General features: G+C 40.4%; 1 protein-coding gene across 8 annotated transcripts in view; it reads left to right on the top strand.

Moving 5' to 3' along the window:
• Positions 1–12,487: 12,487 nt before the first annotated feature.
• The window catches only part of OPHN1 (oligophrenin 1), a 671,055-nt gene continuing 665,913 nt past the window's right edge, over positions 12,488–17,629 (top strand). For 4 of the 8 annotated variants that reach the window (XM_028482258.2, XM_055081887.1, XM_028482257.2 and 1 more), the window contains exons 1-2: positions 12,776–13,147; positions 13,289–13,446. In XM_028482258.2, the coding sequence (XP_028338059.1) occupies positions 13,293–13,446 (154 nt within the window). In that variant the 5' untranslated portion in view covers positions 12,776–13,147; positions 13,289–13,292. Of the gene's footprint in view, positions 12,731–12,775; positions 13,148–13,288; positions 13,447–17,629 lie in introns of those variants that run through there. The other 4 variants (XM_028482255.2, XM_028482256.2, XM_028482254.2 and 1 more) reach the window with 4 other exon arrangements.

Raw genomic sequence — 17,629 nt, 5'->3', positions numbered from 1 at the left:
TATACAAATGTACCCATTGCCATTTTTATTGATACAGTTTCTATATATTACAAATTATAATATATAATATAAAACACACAAAATGATCATACTCTAGATACTAATGTGAAACTAGTTTTCAACCAGTTTTATTCACTTACATACCTTGGACCATACTAATTCATTCTCTTTATGTGTGCATAACCTCCCACTGCATGGGTGTACATTATTTGTATATCCAGTCCCATAATGGTCATTTCAGGGATTTCCAGATTGGCTACTAAAAAATAATGCTATAGTGAATTTGCTTGTCCATATCTTTTCATGCTTCTGTGGTGAAATCTATAGCACAAATTCCTAAAAGTAGAACAGTTGGGTCAAGGGGAATATGCATTTAAAATTCTGGTAGATCTTTCCAAATTGCCTTCCAAAACGTTCACACCAGTTTCCATTCCCACAATCCGTCTATGAGAACACCTGTCTCTCCTTGTCAACACCAGTGTTTAGCAAGATTTTAAACTTTGTTCAATGTAATGAAAATGATATATCAGCACAGAGGCAGGCTAACATAATAGTTAAGAGTGAGATGCTGGGGTCCCAGCAGCTAGATTTGATTTCCAGCTCAACCACTTCCAAGCTGTGTGACTTTGGACAAATTACTTCATCTTTCTAAGCTTCAGTTTCCTCATCTGAAGAATGAGGAATGACATTACTGCCTCAAGGGATGATTGTAGTTAGAATGGTTAAGTAGGTGTCTTGGACATGGTAAATGTTAATGTTTTCTCTACCTTTCAGTATTTAACATTAACTTAAAATTCAAAGTTGTTCTTCTTAAGACTAAGAAGTAGAGTAACATAGTAGCTTAATCAAGACTTTTGAAGGTTGAAATGTGAATTCACCCACAATTCATTTTTAGTAAGTTTCTGAAACCACTTTCCTTCCTGTGGTAATGTTGGTTTAACAAAGAGAAAAAATGAATGATTGGCATGTACTGGGTCCTTGCTGAGTATTGTCACCATACTGTTGCTTTCTTTAGACAACCACCTTGGTGTCCATTGTGTGCTGTGTCCATTTATAAAATTATTAACGTTAAATTACTCCTAATTTTGGAAAAAGAACAAATTTACATTGTTCTAGAGTACTTTATTAAAATATTTTATATCTTAATATTTTACTTTAAGTATGAATGCATATTCATTTGCAGCCAGTGACATGTTATTCTGAACATTTGTCTACTGCTTCTTTTATTGATGAAAAAAGGAAGAGATTTAAAGATTCAAAAGAATTGCATGTTTTATCTCATGTTGCTTACTTAAAGAGAAACTAAAAGAACTTTGCTAGGCTCAATTGTCTGAAGGCTTCTTCATGGCTTATCACCCTCGAGACCTGAAACCCGTTGGAAAATATTTTAATTGTTTCATTTTTCTCAAGTTGTCACTCTACCAATTCTGTTAAAAAATATGTAACGTAATATGTGCTATGAATAATAATGACCACATATAAAATGTTACACACACAAAACAAATATGTTAAACAAATGCCACAGTTATTTAATCACGTTAATTGAAGGATTAGCTTAGAATCAGATGTAAGATGAAATAGTATGGAAGCCAGAAAGCCTAACTGTTGCCAAAATGAGGAGTGGAAACTTCTACTCATGTTATTAATCAAAATCACTGTTGTATGAGGACTCTCATTTCTCAACCAGTGTTTAATAATAAAACCCTATATCAAGAATGAGTTTGGGAGTGTTCCTCCCTCTGCTATCTTTTGGAAGGGTTTGAGAAGGACAGGTGTTAGCTCTTCTCTAAATGTTTGATAGAATTCGCCTGTGAAGCCATCTGGTCCTGGGCTTTTGTTTGTTGGAAGAGTTTTAATTACAATTTCAATTTCACTTCTTGTGACTGGTCTGTTCATATTTTCTATCTCTTCCTGGTTCAGTCTTGGCAGATTGTGCATTTCTAAGAATTTGTCCATTTCTTCCAGGTTGTCCATTTTATTGGCATAGAGTTGCCTGTAGTAATCTCTCAAGATCTTTTGTATTTCTGCAGTGTCCATTCTTACTTCTCCTTTTCCATTTCTAATTCTACTGATTTGAGTCTTCTCCCTTTTTTTCTTGGTGAGTCTGGCTAATGGTTTATCCATTTTGTTTATCTTCTCAAAGAACCAGCTTTTAGTTTTATTGATCTTTGCTATCATTTCCTTCATTTATTTTTCATTTATTTCTGATCTGATCTGTATGATTTCTTTCCTTCTGCTAACTTTGGGGTTTTTTTGTTCTTCTTTCTCTAATTGCTTTAGGTGCAAGGTTAGGTTGTGTATTTGAGATGTTTCCTATTTCTTAATGTAAGATTGTATTGTTATAAACTTCCCACTTAGAATTGCTTTTCCTGCATCCCTTAGGTTTTGTGTCATCGTGTATCCATTGTCATTTGTTTCCAGGTATTTTTTGATTTCCTCTTTGATTTCTTTAGTGATCACTTCGTTATTAAGTAGTGTATTGTTTAGCCTTCATGTGCTTGTATTTTTTACAGGTCTTTTCCTGTAATTGATATCTACTCTCATAGTGCTGTGGTTGGAAAAGATACTTGATACGATTTCAATTTTCTTAAATTTACCAAGGCTAGATTTGTGACCCAAGATATGATCTATCCTGGAGAATGTTCCATGAGCACTTGAGAAAAATGTGTATTCTGTTGTTTTTGGATGGAATGTCCTATAAATATCAATTAAGTCCATCTTGTGTAATGTATCATTTAAAGCTTGTGTTTCCTTATTTATTTTCATTTTGGATGATCTATCCATTGGTGAAAGTGGGGTGTTAAAGTCCCCTACTATGATTGTGTTACTGTCGATTTCCCCTTTTATGGCTGTTAGTATTTGCCTTATGTATTGAGGTGCTCCTATGTTGGGTGCATAAATATTTACAATTGTTATATCTTCTTCATGGATCGATCCCTTGATCATTGCTACTCCAGCTTTCTTTTGATTTCCATTTGCATGGAATATCTTTTTTGATCCCCTCACTTTCAGTCTGTATGTGTCCCTAGGTCTGAAGTGGGTCTCTTGTAGACAGCAGATATATGGGTCTTGCTTTTGTATCCATTCAGCCAGATGTCACAAAGAAATAAAACTACAGGCCTATATCACTGATGAACATAGATGCAAAAATCCTCAACAAAATACTAGCAAACAGAATCCAACTTCACATTAAAAGGATCACACACAATGATCAAGAGGGGTTTATTCCAGGAATGCAAGGATTCTTCAATATACACAAATCAGTAAACGTGATACACCATATTAACAAATTGAAGGAGAAAAACCATATGATCATCTCAATCATCTTTCTCTGCATAACAGAGAAAGCTTTCGACAAAATTAAACACCCATTTATGATAAAAACCTGCAGAAAGTAGGCATAGAGGGAACTTTCCTCAACATAATAAAGGCCATATATGACAAACCCACAGCCAACATTGTCCGCAATGGTGAGAAACTGAAACCATTTCCACTAAGATCAGGAAGAAGACAAGGTTGCCCACTCTCACCATTCTTATTCAACATAGTTTTGGAAGTTTCAGCCACAGCAATCAGAGAAGAAAAAGAAACAAATGGAATCCAAATTGGAAAAGAAGAAGTAAAGCTGTCACTGTTTGCAGATGACATGATACTATACATAGAGAATCCTAAAGATGCTACCAGAAAACTACTAGAGCTAATCAATGAATTTGGTAAAGTATATAAACAAATACCGTATGCTAACACATACATATGGGATCTAAGAAAAAAAACATGTCATGAAGAACTTAGGGGTAAGACGGGAATAAAGACACAGACTTACTAGAGAATGGACTTGAGGATATGGGGAGGGGGAAGGGTAAGCTGTGACAAAGTGAGAGAGTGGCATGGACATATATACACTACCAAATGTAAAATAGATAGCTAGTGGGAAGCAGCCACATGGCACAGGGAGATCAGCTCGGTGCTTTGTGACCACCTAGTGGGGTGGAATAGGGAGGGTGGGAGGGAGGGAGACGCAAGAGGGAAGAGATATGGGAACATATGTATATGTATAACTGATTCACTTTGTTATAAAACAGAAACTAACACACCATTGTAAAGCAATTATACTCCAATAAAGATGTTAAAAAAAAAGAGAAGCTGGAAATCCACACATTGTCTATTAAAAATAGATCAAGGAGGGGCTTCTCTGGTAGCCCAGTAGTTAAGAGTCAGCTTGCCAATGCTGGGGACACAGTTTCAAGCCCTTGTCCGGGAAGATCCCACATGCTGCGGAGCAACTAAGCCCGTGTGCCACAGCGACTGAGCCTGCGCTCTAGAGCCTGCAAGCCACAACTACTGAAGCCCACGTGTCTAGAGCCTGTGCTCCGCAGCAAAGAGAAGCCACCGCAATGAGAAGCCCGCGCACCACAACAAAGAGTAGCCCCCACTCGCCCCAACTAGAGAAAGCCCACGCACAGCAATGAAGACACAACACAGCCAAAAATAAAAATAAAGAAAATAAATTTATTTTTAAAAACACACAAAAACAACCCCTATATCAATGCTTGGAACTGGATGACTGGGTTGTGGACTCCCTTCATCAGAATCATGTGTGGTACTTGTTTAAAATTAAGATTTCCCAAGGACTCACCTAAGTTCCCCTTACCCCCATTTTCTTATTCCTTATTATTTCCAGGCCTCAGTCCATATTACCTGGCCTCAGCCCATACCTGAATCCATATCATATCATCAGACTCACTGTGAGAGTTGGGTGTAGGAGAATCTACATTTTCAACAAGCACCTTAGGTGATTCTTATGCAAACCAAAATTCAAGGATCATTAGTAGAACATTATGATTTAGGTTCCACTATTCAGTAGGAGCTTCCAGGAACGGTTGGTAAGTTTCTGGCCCCTCAGAAGATCATACTACCTTCTAAGATGTTGGAAAATGGGATGCACAGCAGGCTGTACTGGGATGGCAGTATAAAATAAAAGTATAGAAGTTTCTGGGAGTATAAAATTATTCAGCCATGCTTTCACCATTCTTATAATGTAGCTAATTGGGAATCAAAATGGACACAGAAAATGGCCACAAGGAGAAAATCCCCAGGTTCTTACCCACAGACAGCTTTGATAAGGATTTGCTAATATGAAAGTGTGATGAAAACAGTGAATCCTATGAATAAAAGGTTTTGGTGGAATAATCACATAGATTAAAATAGATTACATTATTGAAGCTAAAATTGACGGGTTTTTTCCACCAAAAAACATCATAAGGGGAGACCTGAAGGGGGAGGATAAATGGGCAGTTGCATGTACAGAAACTATGAAAAAGAATTTTCCCTTCCTTCAATCATTTGTCACTTATAGCTCCTAAAATCTTGGCTTAGGCTAAGGAAAGAAACTAGGTCAAGTCTAGTCAAAGCAGAGAAAGGGCCAGAGTCAAGAGTGGGGCTGGGAATGGGGCCGATGGTATTACAGGATTTAGGCGAAGCTAGAACTAGGGGCAAGGCTAGCCAGGTGGTGGGGTTGGGGGGAGCTGATATGCACATTGTCTTATATTCTATGCATTGCAAGTCTGGAAATTCTAGAGGGTTGGACATATATAGCATGAGAGCCAGAAGTGACAGCTAGCTTTTCAGAGATGTTAAACGTAATGCACTTGTTAACATTGAACCTGGGATAACTTAAAATAATTTGCTGCAATTATCAATGACCCTGAACTATTTTTTCCGTATTGTGGTACTAAGTACATCCAGTCACATAAGCAGGAGGGAATAGAGATTAGATATTGATGTATTAGACTGGAAGGCATTATAATGCAATGGCAAAAATGGCTTCAGATTCAGACCTGGATTTATATCTCTGGGATATCATATATTTTCTGGGTGACCTTAGCCAAGCAGCTTACCTTCTCTGAGTTTCAGTTGCCTCGTCTGTAAAATGAAGGTGACAGTAGAACCTTCCTCACTGAGTTGTTATGCAAAGTAAGCAAGATCATGTATGTAACATGCCTGGTTTAAGAGAAATCATCCATCCATGCCGCCTCCTCTCCCTCCACTTCTCATCCCTATTTCCCCCCAGTCTCTCTTCTTGTTACTGACATAGGCCAATTAAGTTCTGTATCTTCTCTACTTTTTTGTGAAAGAAGGATTCTAACATCTTAGGACAAAAACCTTCAGGATTTGTTATAAGAAACACAGGGATTATAATATATTACTTTGCGTCTTTAGGATAAAACTCTTTTTAAACACATCTCGTAAATTACTAAAGCCTAAAAAAAGGTCATTTGGAAAAGTACCTTTCTTTGCAGGCTCCCAGACCCTTTTAAAAAGAACTCATTTTACTTTTTCATGTGTGAAGAGCAAATGATTAATGAGCACTGTAAAGAAATGTTTTAATGAAGCTAGCTGTGGTCTCAGATGGGAGAGATGAAACAGAAACCGGCATATTAAGTTAATATTGGATATTTATTTGGTTTTCTTGGGCAAGTACATTGCCTTTCCTAAAAATCTATAACATCTGGTTTCTTTACTTTCCCTCACTTCTGATTCCCTCTGGTTCTGATTCCAGCATGAAGGATGGACAGACAGACACATGAAGCTGATAATGGATTTGATAGGAGCTGATAAGCTCCTATCCTGGATGACCTGAGCTGAACATTGTTGAAACTTTTCAGCTATCCTGCAACTCCACCTCGGAGTAACCCACTAAAATGATTAACTCCAGAATTTCAGGTTCTTGTTCTTAAACCCTGAGAGTCTTGGCCATGTTGCAAACCTGCAGACACCATGAGTGGCCTGAAAGTTGAGATAGCATATTGACTATACCACAAACTAGACTAGAGTTTCTATGTGAGTTGAAATGTAAATTACTCTGGAGGACTTTCCTGGTGGTGCAGTGGTTAAGAATCTGCCTGCCAATGCAGGGGACATGGGTTGGATTCCTGGTCTGGGAAGATCCCACATGCCGTGGAGCCCATGCACCACAACTACTCAGCCTGCGTTCTAGAGCCCCCATGCGCCACAACTACTCAGCCTGCGTTCTAGAGCCTGCAAGCCACAACTACTGAGCCCTTGTGCCACACCTACTGAAGCCCGCCTGTCTAGAGTCCATGCTCCGCAACAAGAGAAGCCACTGCAATGAGAAGCCTGCACAGCACAACAAAGCGTAGCCCCCGCTCGCCACAACTAGAGAAAGCCCATGCGCAGCAACAAAGACCTAACACAGCCAAAAATAAATAAATAAAAGCAATAAATTTATTTAAAAAAAAGTAAATTACTCTGAACATGACTTTTTAGTTTCCTATGATGATAATGAACAGGGATCAAGTTCTGCTATCATATACATAGTAATGTTTTTCTAGGTATATCATTGTGAGTAATCTGACTCCTCCGTGCCTCTGGTGCTGTCCATCAAAACAAGCACAATGAAAAAGCATTAGATTCAACCAACATTTATTGAGGAGTTATTATGTGCCAGGCACTTCCACATACATCATCTATGGTTAATCCTAAGAAAAATTTGTGAAAAAGACACTCTTCCAAGGAGAGTTTACATGACTTGCTCCAGGTCACAGAGCTTCTAAAGGGTGGAGCCAGACTCAACTTCAGGTCTGTATTACCTGTATTTCTTCAAACTCAGTATTCTTTCCACAGCGTCACAGCTTAAATAGAATGATTCTTTAGAGAAGAGATATTTGTCCTGAATTAAGACTGCGGAGGTGGTGTTACCTTGACATACAAGAAGCAGGGGAAATAGAATTTCTGTCCCCCCACAAAATTTTAAAATCTTTATTTTTAGAGCAGTTTTAGTGTTACAAAAATTGAGAGGGAGGTACAGAGATTTCCCATATACCCCTGCCTCCAACACATGCATAACTTCATCTCATTATCAAGATACCCCACCAGAGTGGCACATTTGATGACCTACACTGAAACTATATCATAATCACTCAAAGTCCATAGTTTACATTAGGGTTCACTACTGGTGTTGTACATTCTATGGGTTGGACAAATGTATAGTGAAATGTATCCACCATTATAATATCATACAGAGCATTTTCACTGCTGCAAAAATCCTCTGGGACTCCACCTATTCATTTCTCTCTCCCCTCCCCACAACCCTGGCAACCACTGACCTTTGTTAAAAAAAATTTTTTTAAACATCTTTATTGGAGTATAATTGCTTTACAATGGTATGTTAGTTTCTGCTTTATAACAAAGTGAATCAGCTATACATATACACCTCTAGGTGGTCACAAACCACTGAGCTGATCTCCCTGTGCTATGCGGCTGCTTCCCACTAGCTATCTATTTCACATTTGGTAGTGTATATATGTCAGTGCTACTCTCTCACTTCATCCCAGCTTACCCTTCCACCTCCCCATGTCCTCAAGTCCATCCTCTACATCTGCATCTTTATTCCTGTCCTGCCCGTAGGTTCTTCATAACCTTTTTTTGTTTAGATTCCATATATATGTGTTAGCATCCAGTATATGTTTTTCTCTTTCTGACTTACTTCACTCTGTATGACAGACTCTAGGTCCATCCACCTCACTACAAATAACTCAATTTTGTTTCCTTTTATGGCTGAGTAATATTCCATTGTATATATGTGCCACATCTTCTTTATCCATTCATCTGCTGATGGACACTTAGGTTGCTTCCATGTCCTGGCTATTGTACATAGAGCTGCAATGAACATTGGCAAACACTGATCTTTTTACTGTCTCTAGTTTTGCCTTTTTCAGAATATCACATAGTTGGCATCACACAGTATATAGTCTTTTCAGATTGGCTTCTTTCACTTAGCAATATGTGCATTTAAGTTTCCTCCATGTTTTTTCATGTCTTGATAGCTCATTTCTTTCTTAAAAAAATTTTTACGGGAGTATAGTTGATTTACAATGTTGTGTTAGTTTCTGCTGTACAGCAAAGTGAATCAGTTATACATATACATATATCCACTCTTTTTTAGATTCTTTTCCCATATAGGTCATTACAGAGTATTGAGTAGAGTTCCCTGTGCTATACAGTAGGTCCTTATTAGTTATCTATTTTATATGGAGTAGTGTGTATATGTCAATCCCAATATCCCAATTTAACCTTCCCCCCACTTCCCCCGTGGTAAGCATGTTTGTTTTCTACATCTGTGACTCTATTTCTGTTTTGTAAATAAGTTCATTTGTACCATTTTTTTTAGATTCCACATATAAGCGGTATCATGATAGCTTATTTCTTTTTAGTGCTGAATGATATTCCATTCCATGGATGTACCACAGTTTATCCATTCACCTACTGAAGGATATCTTGGTTCCTTCCAAGTTTGGGTAATTATGAATAAAGCTGAAAGGGAACCAGTTTCCAAATCATCAAATTCCTTTAGTACTATTTGCTAAAAATTATTTGCCTTTTCCACCTCTTTTTCCCAGTCTCTAAAAAGAAAAGCATACTTTTCAAAGGTCAGGAATCTTACTGTGATACTTTGACACAGCCTGTAAAAACCCTTGGGTCTAAATAAAGCAACAATTTCAAATATTCATGTCCAGAAATCTCCTTTAACTAAAGGTCCTGTAACCTACCTCTTCTTCATCCATCTCTCTAACAGATGTATTTCAAATAAAATTTTATGTTTTATGTTTAATAATAATCACAATGTATAATATCTTCATGTTATTTTTACTGATTATGTATGCATAATAATTGCAACTATAACTCAATCCAGAGGACTTTTTATACTTGGAGACTTATGGTCACGAGGAAATAAAAATAATTCAATTTCTATTTATGGACATATTTTGTTGCAGAGAAATTCAATATGGAGATCAATAGAGGACTTTTAAGTATAAAAATATTATAGACTATGATTCTGTAGGGAGAATGTAATGGATATTTGATTTCAAGATGAAGAAAGAAACAATGTATATTTTCTGAAGGTTAAAGAAAAGTTTACACTTTTGTGTTTAATGTTGGGCATCAAATTGCCTTGGTTTCTAGAATCCAATGAATATCTTTAAACATGTAATATAACAGTTCTATTTTATTTATTTATTTATTTATTTTTTGTGGTATGCGGGCCTCCCTCTGTCGTGGCCTCTCCCGTTGCGGAGCACAGGCTCCGGACGCGCAGGCCCAGCGGCCATGGCTCACGGGCCCAGCCGCTCCGCGGCACGTGGGATCCTCCCAGACCGGGGCGCGAACCCGGTTCCCCTGCATCGGCAGGCGGACGCGCAACCGCTGCGCCACCAGGGAAGCCCAACAGTTCTATTTTAAATTGTCAATATGTATAGTATGCTAGAAATTATACCTCTTGCAACTGTTTAAACAAGATGAAAAAAATATAGATGTCAACTTAACATGTGAGGGAGTACATAGCTTCTCAAAAAACTTTTAGGAGTTATGTGAATAAAAATTTGAAGACCCCAGTCCTATCATGTTGTCAGGTGTTGGGTATAACGTGTGCAAAGCATCTAGAATAACAATCAATTAATGCTGCTATTATCTGAAGGACTGAGTTCTAATTTTAACCCTCTTTCTTCCTTGGTATTTGGTCCAGGACACTTGTGTTCCTCTGCACTTTAGTTTCATTGTCTAGATAAAGGATAACACGGATGACTGTAAAACACTTTGAGTATAGGGAGGTAGATGATACCTAACATCGATAATGTCAATGATAATGTTCATCATGATGAAAATATAGGCATAGGCTGTATAAGTCAAGGCATACAGCAGGTGTTCAATAAATGTTTGTTGAATTAGTTAATGAATGCTATAGGGAACTTTCCTAGAATGAAAGACCATGTACCCATTCATTGGGCATCTTCCCTTAGTACCTGCATTGGTGTTTATAAAGAAAATGGATATTTTCTCTTAAAGATAAAAGAGTAGGAAATAAAATCCTTTCCTGGTATGTGGCTGCCTATTAATGCTCAGAGAGTGTTTCCTCATTGGACTCTTGACCATTACTGCGATATAGTGTAGTGGTTAAGAGAAGGGTTGGCTTAAGTTCAAACTAGCTGTGTATCCTCGGGCAAGTCACTTAACCTCTCTTCAACTCAGCTATCTCACCTTTAAATGGGTATAATAATACTACTACTAATCTGATAAGATTGTTTTGAGGAATAGTGAGGTGGGTTATGGGATTATAGATTGTGTGGAAGGTAAAGAATGTTACCCCCATAGTTGTCCCTGTCCTAATCCCTAGAACCTGTGACTCTGTTATCTTACATGACAGAAGGACTTTGAAGATATAAGTTAAGGATCTTGAGATGCGGAAGATTATCCTGGGTTATTCGGTGGGTCCTTATAAGAGAAAGAGGGAGGCAGGAGAGTCAGTGTCAAAGTGATGCAGTGGGAGAGAGACTTGATAGGCCATTGCTGGCTTTGAAGATGGAGGAAGGGGGCTATGAGCCAGGGGATGTGGACAACTTCCTGAAGCTGGAAAAGGCAGGGAAATCGGTTCTCCCCTAGAGCTTCCAGAAAGGAACACAGCCCTCCTGACATCTTGATTTTGGCCTACAGAGGTCTATTTTTAATTTCTGACTTCCAGCACTGTAAGATAATACATTTGTGCTATTTCAAGTCATCAAGGTTGTGGTAATTTGTTACAGCAGCAATAGGATACTAACACAGGTGGGGTAGCCATTATTACTCTGTTTACAATCCCCTTCAGTTCTGGCTTTTCTTGGCTTTCTTCACAGGGCAATGTAATCTAAACACTTCTCCAAAATTAAAATGAATCTTTTTGCCCGTGTACACACTATTTTCCAGCCCCTAGCTACTCTTAATCTCAAGGCAGCCACCTGTAAAAGCAGCCCCAGTTCTCCTACAATAGACAGTGGACAAGAGGCCTCTCAGGGAAGCTGCAAGACAATTTATAACATCCTTTCATAGATTTTTCACTTACATATGGAAAATCATGTGCTTTAATCAACAGCCGATGAGACGAGTTGGATCACAAAAACCACGCTTTGAGGTCCTATTCAGGGAAAAATGAACTCCTAGTTATGGCCTCCCTTTCTCTGGCAGGAGGTTCTGAGCTTAACATGGAGATCCAACGGCAGGAGTCAACCCTTCAGGTAGAAGGCCCATGGGAATTAGAGCTCTAGGACCCGTAGAAATGGGAAAGGGAAGAGAAAAAGAAGTGGGTTGGTTAGAGGGAGTCTGGAAAGAGAGGAAGGAAAAACCACAAACAATCCAGCCAAACAATGAGAAGTGAGAGAGAGCCTCCCACAATCGATCCCTCCCGGGTTCTTGCTCGCTCCAGTTTTGGAAGCCTTCCAGGTAGACTCCAGTGCGGTGCACCTGCCCCTTGAGGCTGGGCCGGGACAGCTATTAGCTGGGGCGGGCTGGGAATGCCTTTCGGCGAGAGCCACCGCCCCGGCGGGGGAGTGGGGAGATCGCAGGGAGGAGTCACCGGGCGTGAAACGGAAAGACTACATCTCCCAGGCCGCCACGCTTTTCAGCTGGAGTCTAGGGCGCTGACTGCTCCCCAGTTTCCGTAGGGAAACGTCGGGCTACTGCGGCTATTGTGCGTCGCGCTGTTGCCCTCCTCTTCCCGCTTAGGCGTCTTTGGAGGAAGGCTACGTTTCATTGCCGCCCTGGCTTAACCCTTCCGGAGCTTTACAGGACAGCAGGCCGGCTCCCTTGGACCAGGAAGAATTTTGGGAGACGGAGGACTCTGGTAACGAGACCCTAGGGTGCAAGTAAGATAAAGCTGAAGGAACTCGAGTCCCCAGGCTCGGTACGAGGGCTTCACCGGGGCAGGGCGGAGGCGCTGGCTTTAAGAAGGGGGAGGGGACAGTGCAATTACGGTTGCCCGCGGAGTTCGGCAAAGGAAATCTTCGGCTGGCTCCGAAGCTGGGAGCACGGAAAGGCACCTCCCACCCCCGGCGCTCACCCCCGCCCACACCCTGGGCGGGCTGAAGTGTCACGTTTGCAATTGCTCAGGAAGGATCCGGCCGGTCTCCGGAGGAGAGCTGAGCTGCAGTTTCTGTCGCCTGTCAGGGGGGCGATGACTAGGGGGCCAGCTGCTTGCTAGGCAGAACCCCGCCGGGATCCGACTGCGTTAGTTAGCTCTCCCAGTCACCTGAAGCAATCGCCAGGCCGCCCGTTTCCGGTAGAGACCAGCCAGCTGTCCCCAGGAATCTCATCTGAACAGGTACCTGTCCTCCAAAGGGAGGGAGGCTATAGCTTCCTGAGCGGCTCCTGCACTCTGCGCACCCCATCTTCTCCCTGTACTGTGCCACTGATGCTCTTGGTCTTTGTGTCTTTCCTCTCTCCTTCCAATCCCCGCCATCAGAACCATGGGGCACCCCCCGTTGGAGTTCAGCGACTGCTACCTGGACAGCCCTGATTTCCGCGAGAGGCTCAAGTGTTATGAGCAGGAACTGGAGAGGACCAATAAATTCATCAAAGACGTGATCAAAGACGGCAACGCGCTTATCAGCGCAATGAGAAGTAAGTGGAAGGCTTCGATGAGCAGTTTCCTCGAGCCAGTGGTTCTGGCCTTTGAGCTCTTCCACACCACGGGGAAAGGGGGGATTTAGGGTGATTCCCAGCCCAGGTGTCTGAGGCGAACGGGTTTCCGGACACTTTGGAGTGGGGTCAGTAGAAGTGGAAGGTAGTGGCTGCAACTAGAATTGGGGCTTTTCCCTTTAGTGTCCTCGGCTTTATAAGACAGGATCTGTAGCTGTCCTAGGGACTGTCTTGTTCTGCAACTATCCTTTCTTGTCAGACTGTTGTTCCGAAGGGACAGTCTGCTTGTACTGTCGGACATGTTTCCACCCATGTATGAGGCAAAGGGACATCCAAGCTGACTGAGGAACTGCCGTAGGACCTCCTAAAGAATTGGGAATTCAGGCCAGCAGTTTGAGTCAGGGTTTTGTTCCTGCCTGGCCTCTGGTTGCTGTAGGTAAGTATGGGGGCAGTAAAAAAATTTCAGATGGCAAGTTATTTTCTAAGGAAAGCACCTTTGCCCCAGTGATTTTTTTCTTTAAGTTACTGAGTTATGGTTTTGGTCAAGGTCGGTGTAAGTTCAGAATTATTAAATGACCTCACATGCCACTGAATTCTCCTCGAGGGTGGAACAAAGACCTGCCTAGTCCCTGGCAGGAGGAACCCGGGCCCCTGGGAGCATAGTAGAGAGCTCAGGTTGGGAGTCATCTGGCTGAAGGAACCTCACCTAGCTTGGCTTTCCCAGTGGTCACGGTTAACAGCTGTGGGACCCTCCCCTGCTTCCCCACTGTGTATGGATTTTTTATTTCTGCTAGTTGGCAGAAGGCTTGGAGTAGGAGAAAGAATAATAAACATCCCCAACAAGAGTGCAGGCAAACCAATCCATTGTGCCAAAGTATATACCCAGAAGAATGGAGGTTAGTGAATGGGTGGATATAATTCATTTTTTTCTCTTCTTCGTTGAAAGATGATTATGAAAAATAAAGTCAAAGTCACTGGCAAATATATTCTGTATGCCTATAACTTTTTTCTGAGTGGATTATCCCACAAATACTGTGTCTGGTCCAGCGTGGGGACCTTAAGGCAAATGCAGCCAACCGAGAGCAGGGAGAAAGGCTTGGGAGCCGCAGCGCAGGGGTGTTTGTTGTGCGGCTCTCCTGATTTGCCCCTTGGAGTCTGTGCTTTCCCTGAATATGTTGTCTGCCCACTTTGGTCAGAATAGAAGTTTTCCAAGTTCCTGCTGGTTGTTTGACTGAATTCGATCATGATCATATAATGGTTTGTCCTAGTGCAGTCTGAACAAGAGTAAAATAAACTCTTGGCAGCACCTTAAAGATGGGGTATTTGAAATGCTGATCCTTAGAAACTTTAGGCCAGGCTTTGGGGTGTGTTGCCACTTAATAGAGTTCATTGAGAGGTTAAAGATATGCAGGTTGTGCCACAAAAGTAGTTAGAAAGGTGGGGGTTCCTGAAAGGAAAAGGGGGAATTTTTGGATTTTCTTTTTATTTACTTGTTTCAGTAAACTGCTTGGTGTAGTATTCATAGTCAAATAAGCTCATCTAAGCCCCTGGAAGGGACTGGCTTTGTGAAGTGTAGAGTACGCTGAAAGTGTCTGTGCTAAAAAATGAGCAACTGAGGAGTATCAGAGAGATTCAGATTCTTAAGAGAAAATAAACAGTTCAATAAAATGTTTGAGGAAGGGCAAAAGTTTTCTAAGCGAGGGGCAAGTTGCGGTTTTTATTCTTTCCTTTTCTGAGATTAAACGTGGTAAGAGTCAACAATTATGCAGGCTTAAACCTTTGCATATGGGCAAAAGATCCAAGCGTTATTTTGGTTCAGGGGACTTCTTGATATTTATGGTGGTTTTCCCTTTCTGAGTATACATAGAAAGCCAAAAATAGGACAGTTAGGAAATAAAACCCAGCAGCTAACCCACACTCCATTTCTTTCCTTTAAGCTGCATGATTCTAAAAGTGTGATTAGCTAGAGGCAAAGGCGGGATGTTTCCCACTGTCTTGACCACAGTAATGTTTATACTCCCACTCTGTTTCCTCACACTGGGCTAGCTGGGCGACTTTTTGAGAGTAAGTGAGGTAGACGCAAAACAAAGGTATACTCTTGCTTTGTGTGGAGGAAAAAGGAAGAGAGAACACTGGAAGTGGATTTAGAAACCTGGGCTACAATCTTGGCTTCACCATTTTGGGATAAGAAGGCACAAATCATTTACTTCATATATAAAATGGGGGTATTTATACACACCTCACAGAGTTGCTTTGAGGCTCAAAGGAGTTAATGGATTATGAAAGTATTTTGTAAATGGAAACGGCGAAATATTGTAAGTTGTTGGTAATACATCTTCAGGTTAATAATATATCTGCTGGTGAATGTGTACTTTTCGGTAGATTTCTAAAGGGAAATACATAAGCAGAAGTAGTTGGAAACATTTTTTGCTGTCATCTTGTTGGAAAATGTCATTCCCTACATTGGTGTGTCTCAGCAATTAATTTCGTATACATGTGTGTGGATTCATTTTGTCATTTGGAGTCTGGCATTAAAAGTAAAGAAGAATTATTGGCACCTTTTAATTTAACTTATTAAATTGACCATCAATTCAACTGGCTAGTGTTTCTAGGAACCAGTGAAACCTAGTGCATCATGCCACAAAAACCAGCTGCAGTTTTTGTTAAAGTTGTTAAGCTAGATGGAACTTGATTTCCTGCTTGTGTCTGATTTTGTACAGAGCTCTAGATAAGGCTTTAGTCACAACTGTGTATGATGATTAATTTATTAAATATAGGTCCTGTTTGGATATTTAGATTTTCTTAGATAGATCTGTGCTCAGAGGTAATTGATGTTATGAATGATATTCAGTATGTCTTCCTTGGGAAAGTGATTCATTCCCTCCCCCCCTTAAATGTGATCTATTCATAATTGTTGGAGTACAAAATGGTGATTATAACTTAAGCCAGTGAAAAATGAAAGCACTGGCACTCTGAAAGGTGAATATACTGCACACTTTTCTGTTTGTTCTTTGTTTTTATATAGGCAGCTTTGGTCCCTGGTGTTGTTTGAATATTTTCTACGCGCTTAGGCTAGGTATTATTTAGAACAAGTGATATAGCCTCTGCTTATATCCCAACACAACATGATACACCTAATAAATGTTATATAGTTCAGTGAACACATATCATGCATTCCATAAATATTCGTGCACATACTAAATTCAAGCCATTGTTCTCAGGGCTGTCACAGATGTGACAGAGTAAGTCACAGATGGGATCCTGCCCTCAAGGAGGTCCCAGACTAGTAGGGGAGGTAAGATATATGTAGAGATCACCATCATATAAGGGAGTAGATATGGATCAGAGCCATAGAGTGAGACAGGTGGACACCATGGTATGCGACATTAGAGGGAGAGGTCATTTCCCTGTGGAAGGACAAGGAAAAGCAAAGGAGGAAGTAGCATTGTAATTGGACAGAATTAATAACACTTATCACTTGTTTAGTTGTTCCTATATGCCAGGAATTAAAATCTTTTAAGAGCCATATGAGGCAAGGATTATTATTCCCACCTTATATATGAAAAAACTGAAGTTCAGAGGCGTTAAGTAACTTTCTCAACTGATAAGGGCAAGAGTGAATTAGAGCGCAGATCTGACTCTAAAAGCCCTGCTTATTTTACTGCATTGCACTGTATTCAGGACAGGGCATTTCATGTAGTAGGAATGATATAAGAGAATGTAAAAGGATAGCAAATAATTCAAGTCATCTGGGATATATGGTGCAGGAAGAGAAGTTTGGGAGATAAGATTGGAATGGAAGGTTGAGGTCTTGACTGTGCAGGACCTGTTAAGTACTTCAGACTTTTCTTTATAGGCAGGGAGTATTAAAAACATTTTTGGTAGGAGAGAGACATTGTCTGAGCTGTGTTTTAGGAAGATTCATCTGAGAGTGATGTGTAAGGTGTTCCAATTCTAAACAAATATTTGTGACTTTTTAGCAGTTTATTAGGAACTTTAACTTTTCTTTGATATAGCTCAGGGTTCAGCAGACCTCTTCTGTAAAGGGCAATATTTTAGGCTTCGAGGGCCATTCAGTTTCTGTGGCAATTACTTAACTGCCATTGTTGTGAGAAAGCAGCCATAGTTAATATGTACATGAAATGAGAGTGGCTGTGTTCTAATA

The sequence above is a fragment of the Physeter macrocephalus genome, chromosome 21 (genome assembly GCF_002837175.3).
Source record: "Physeter macrocephalus isolate SW-GA chromosome 21, ASM283717v5, whole genome shotgun sequence".
NCBI classification, from domain to species: domain Eukaryota; kingdom Metazoa; phylum Chordata; class Mammalia; order Artiodactyla; family Physeteridae; genus Physeter; species Physeter macrocephalus.
The sequence above is the reverse complement of the archived record's forward strand: the minus strand, read 5'-3'. Positions and strand labels throughout refer to the sequence as shown.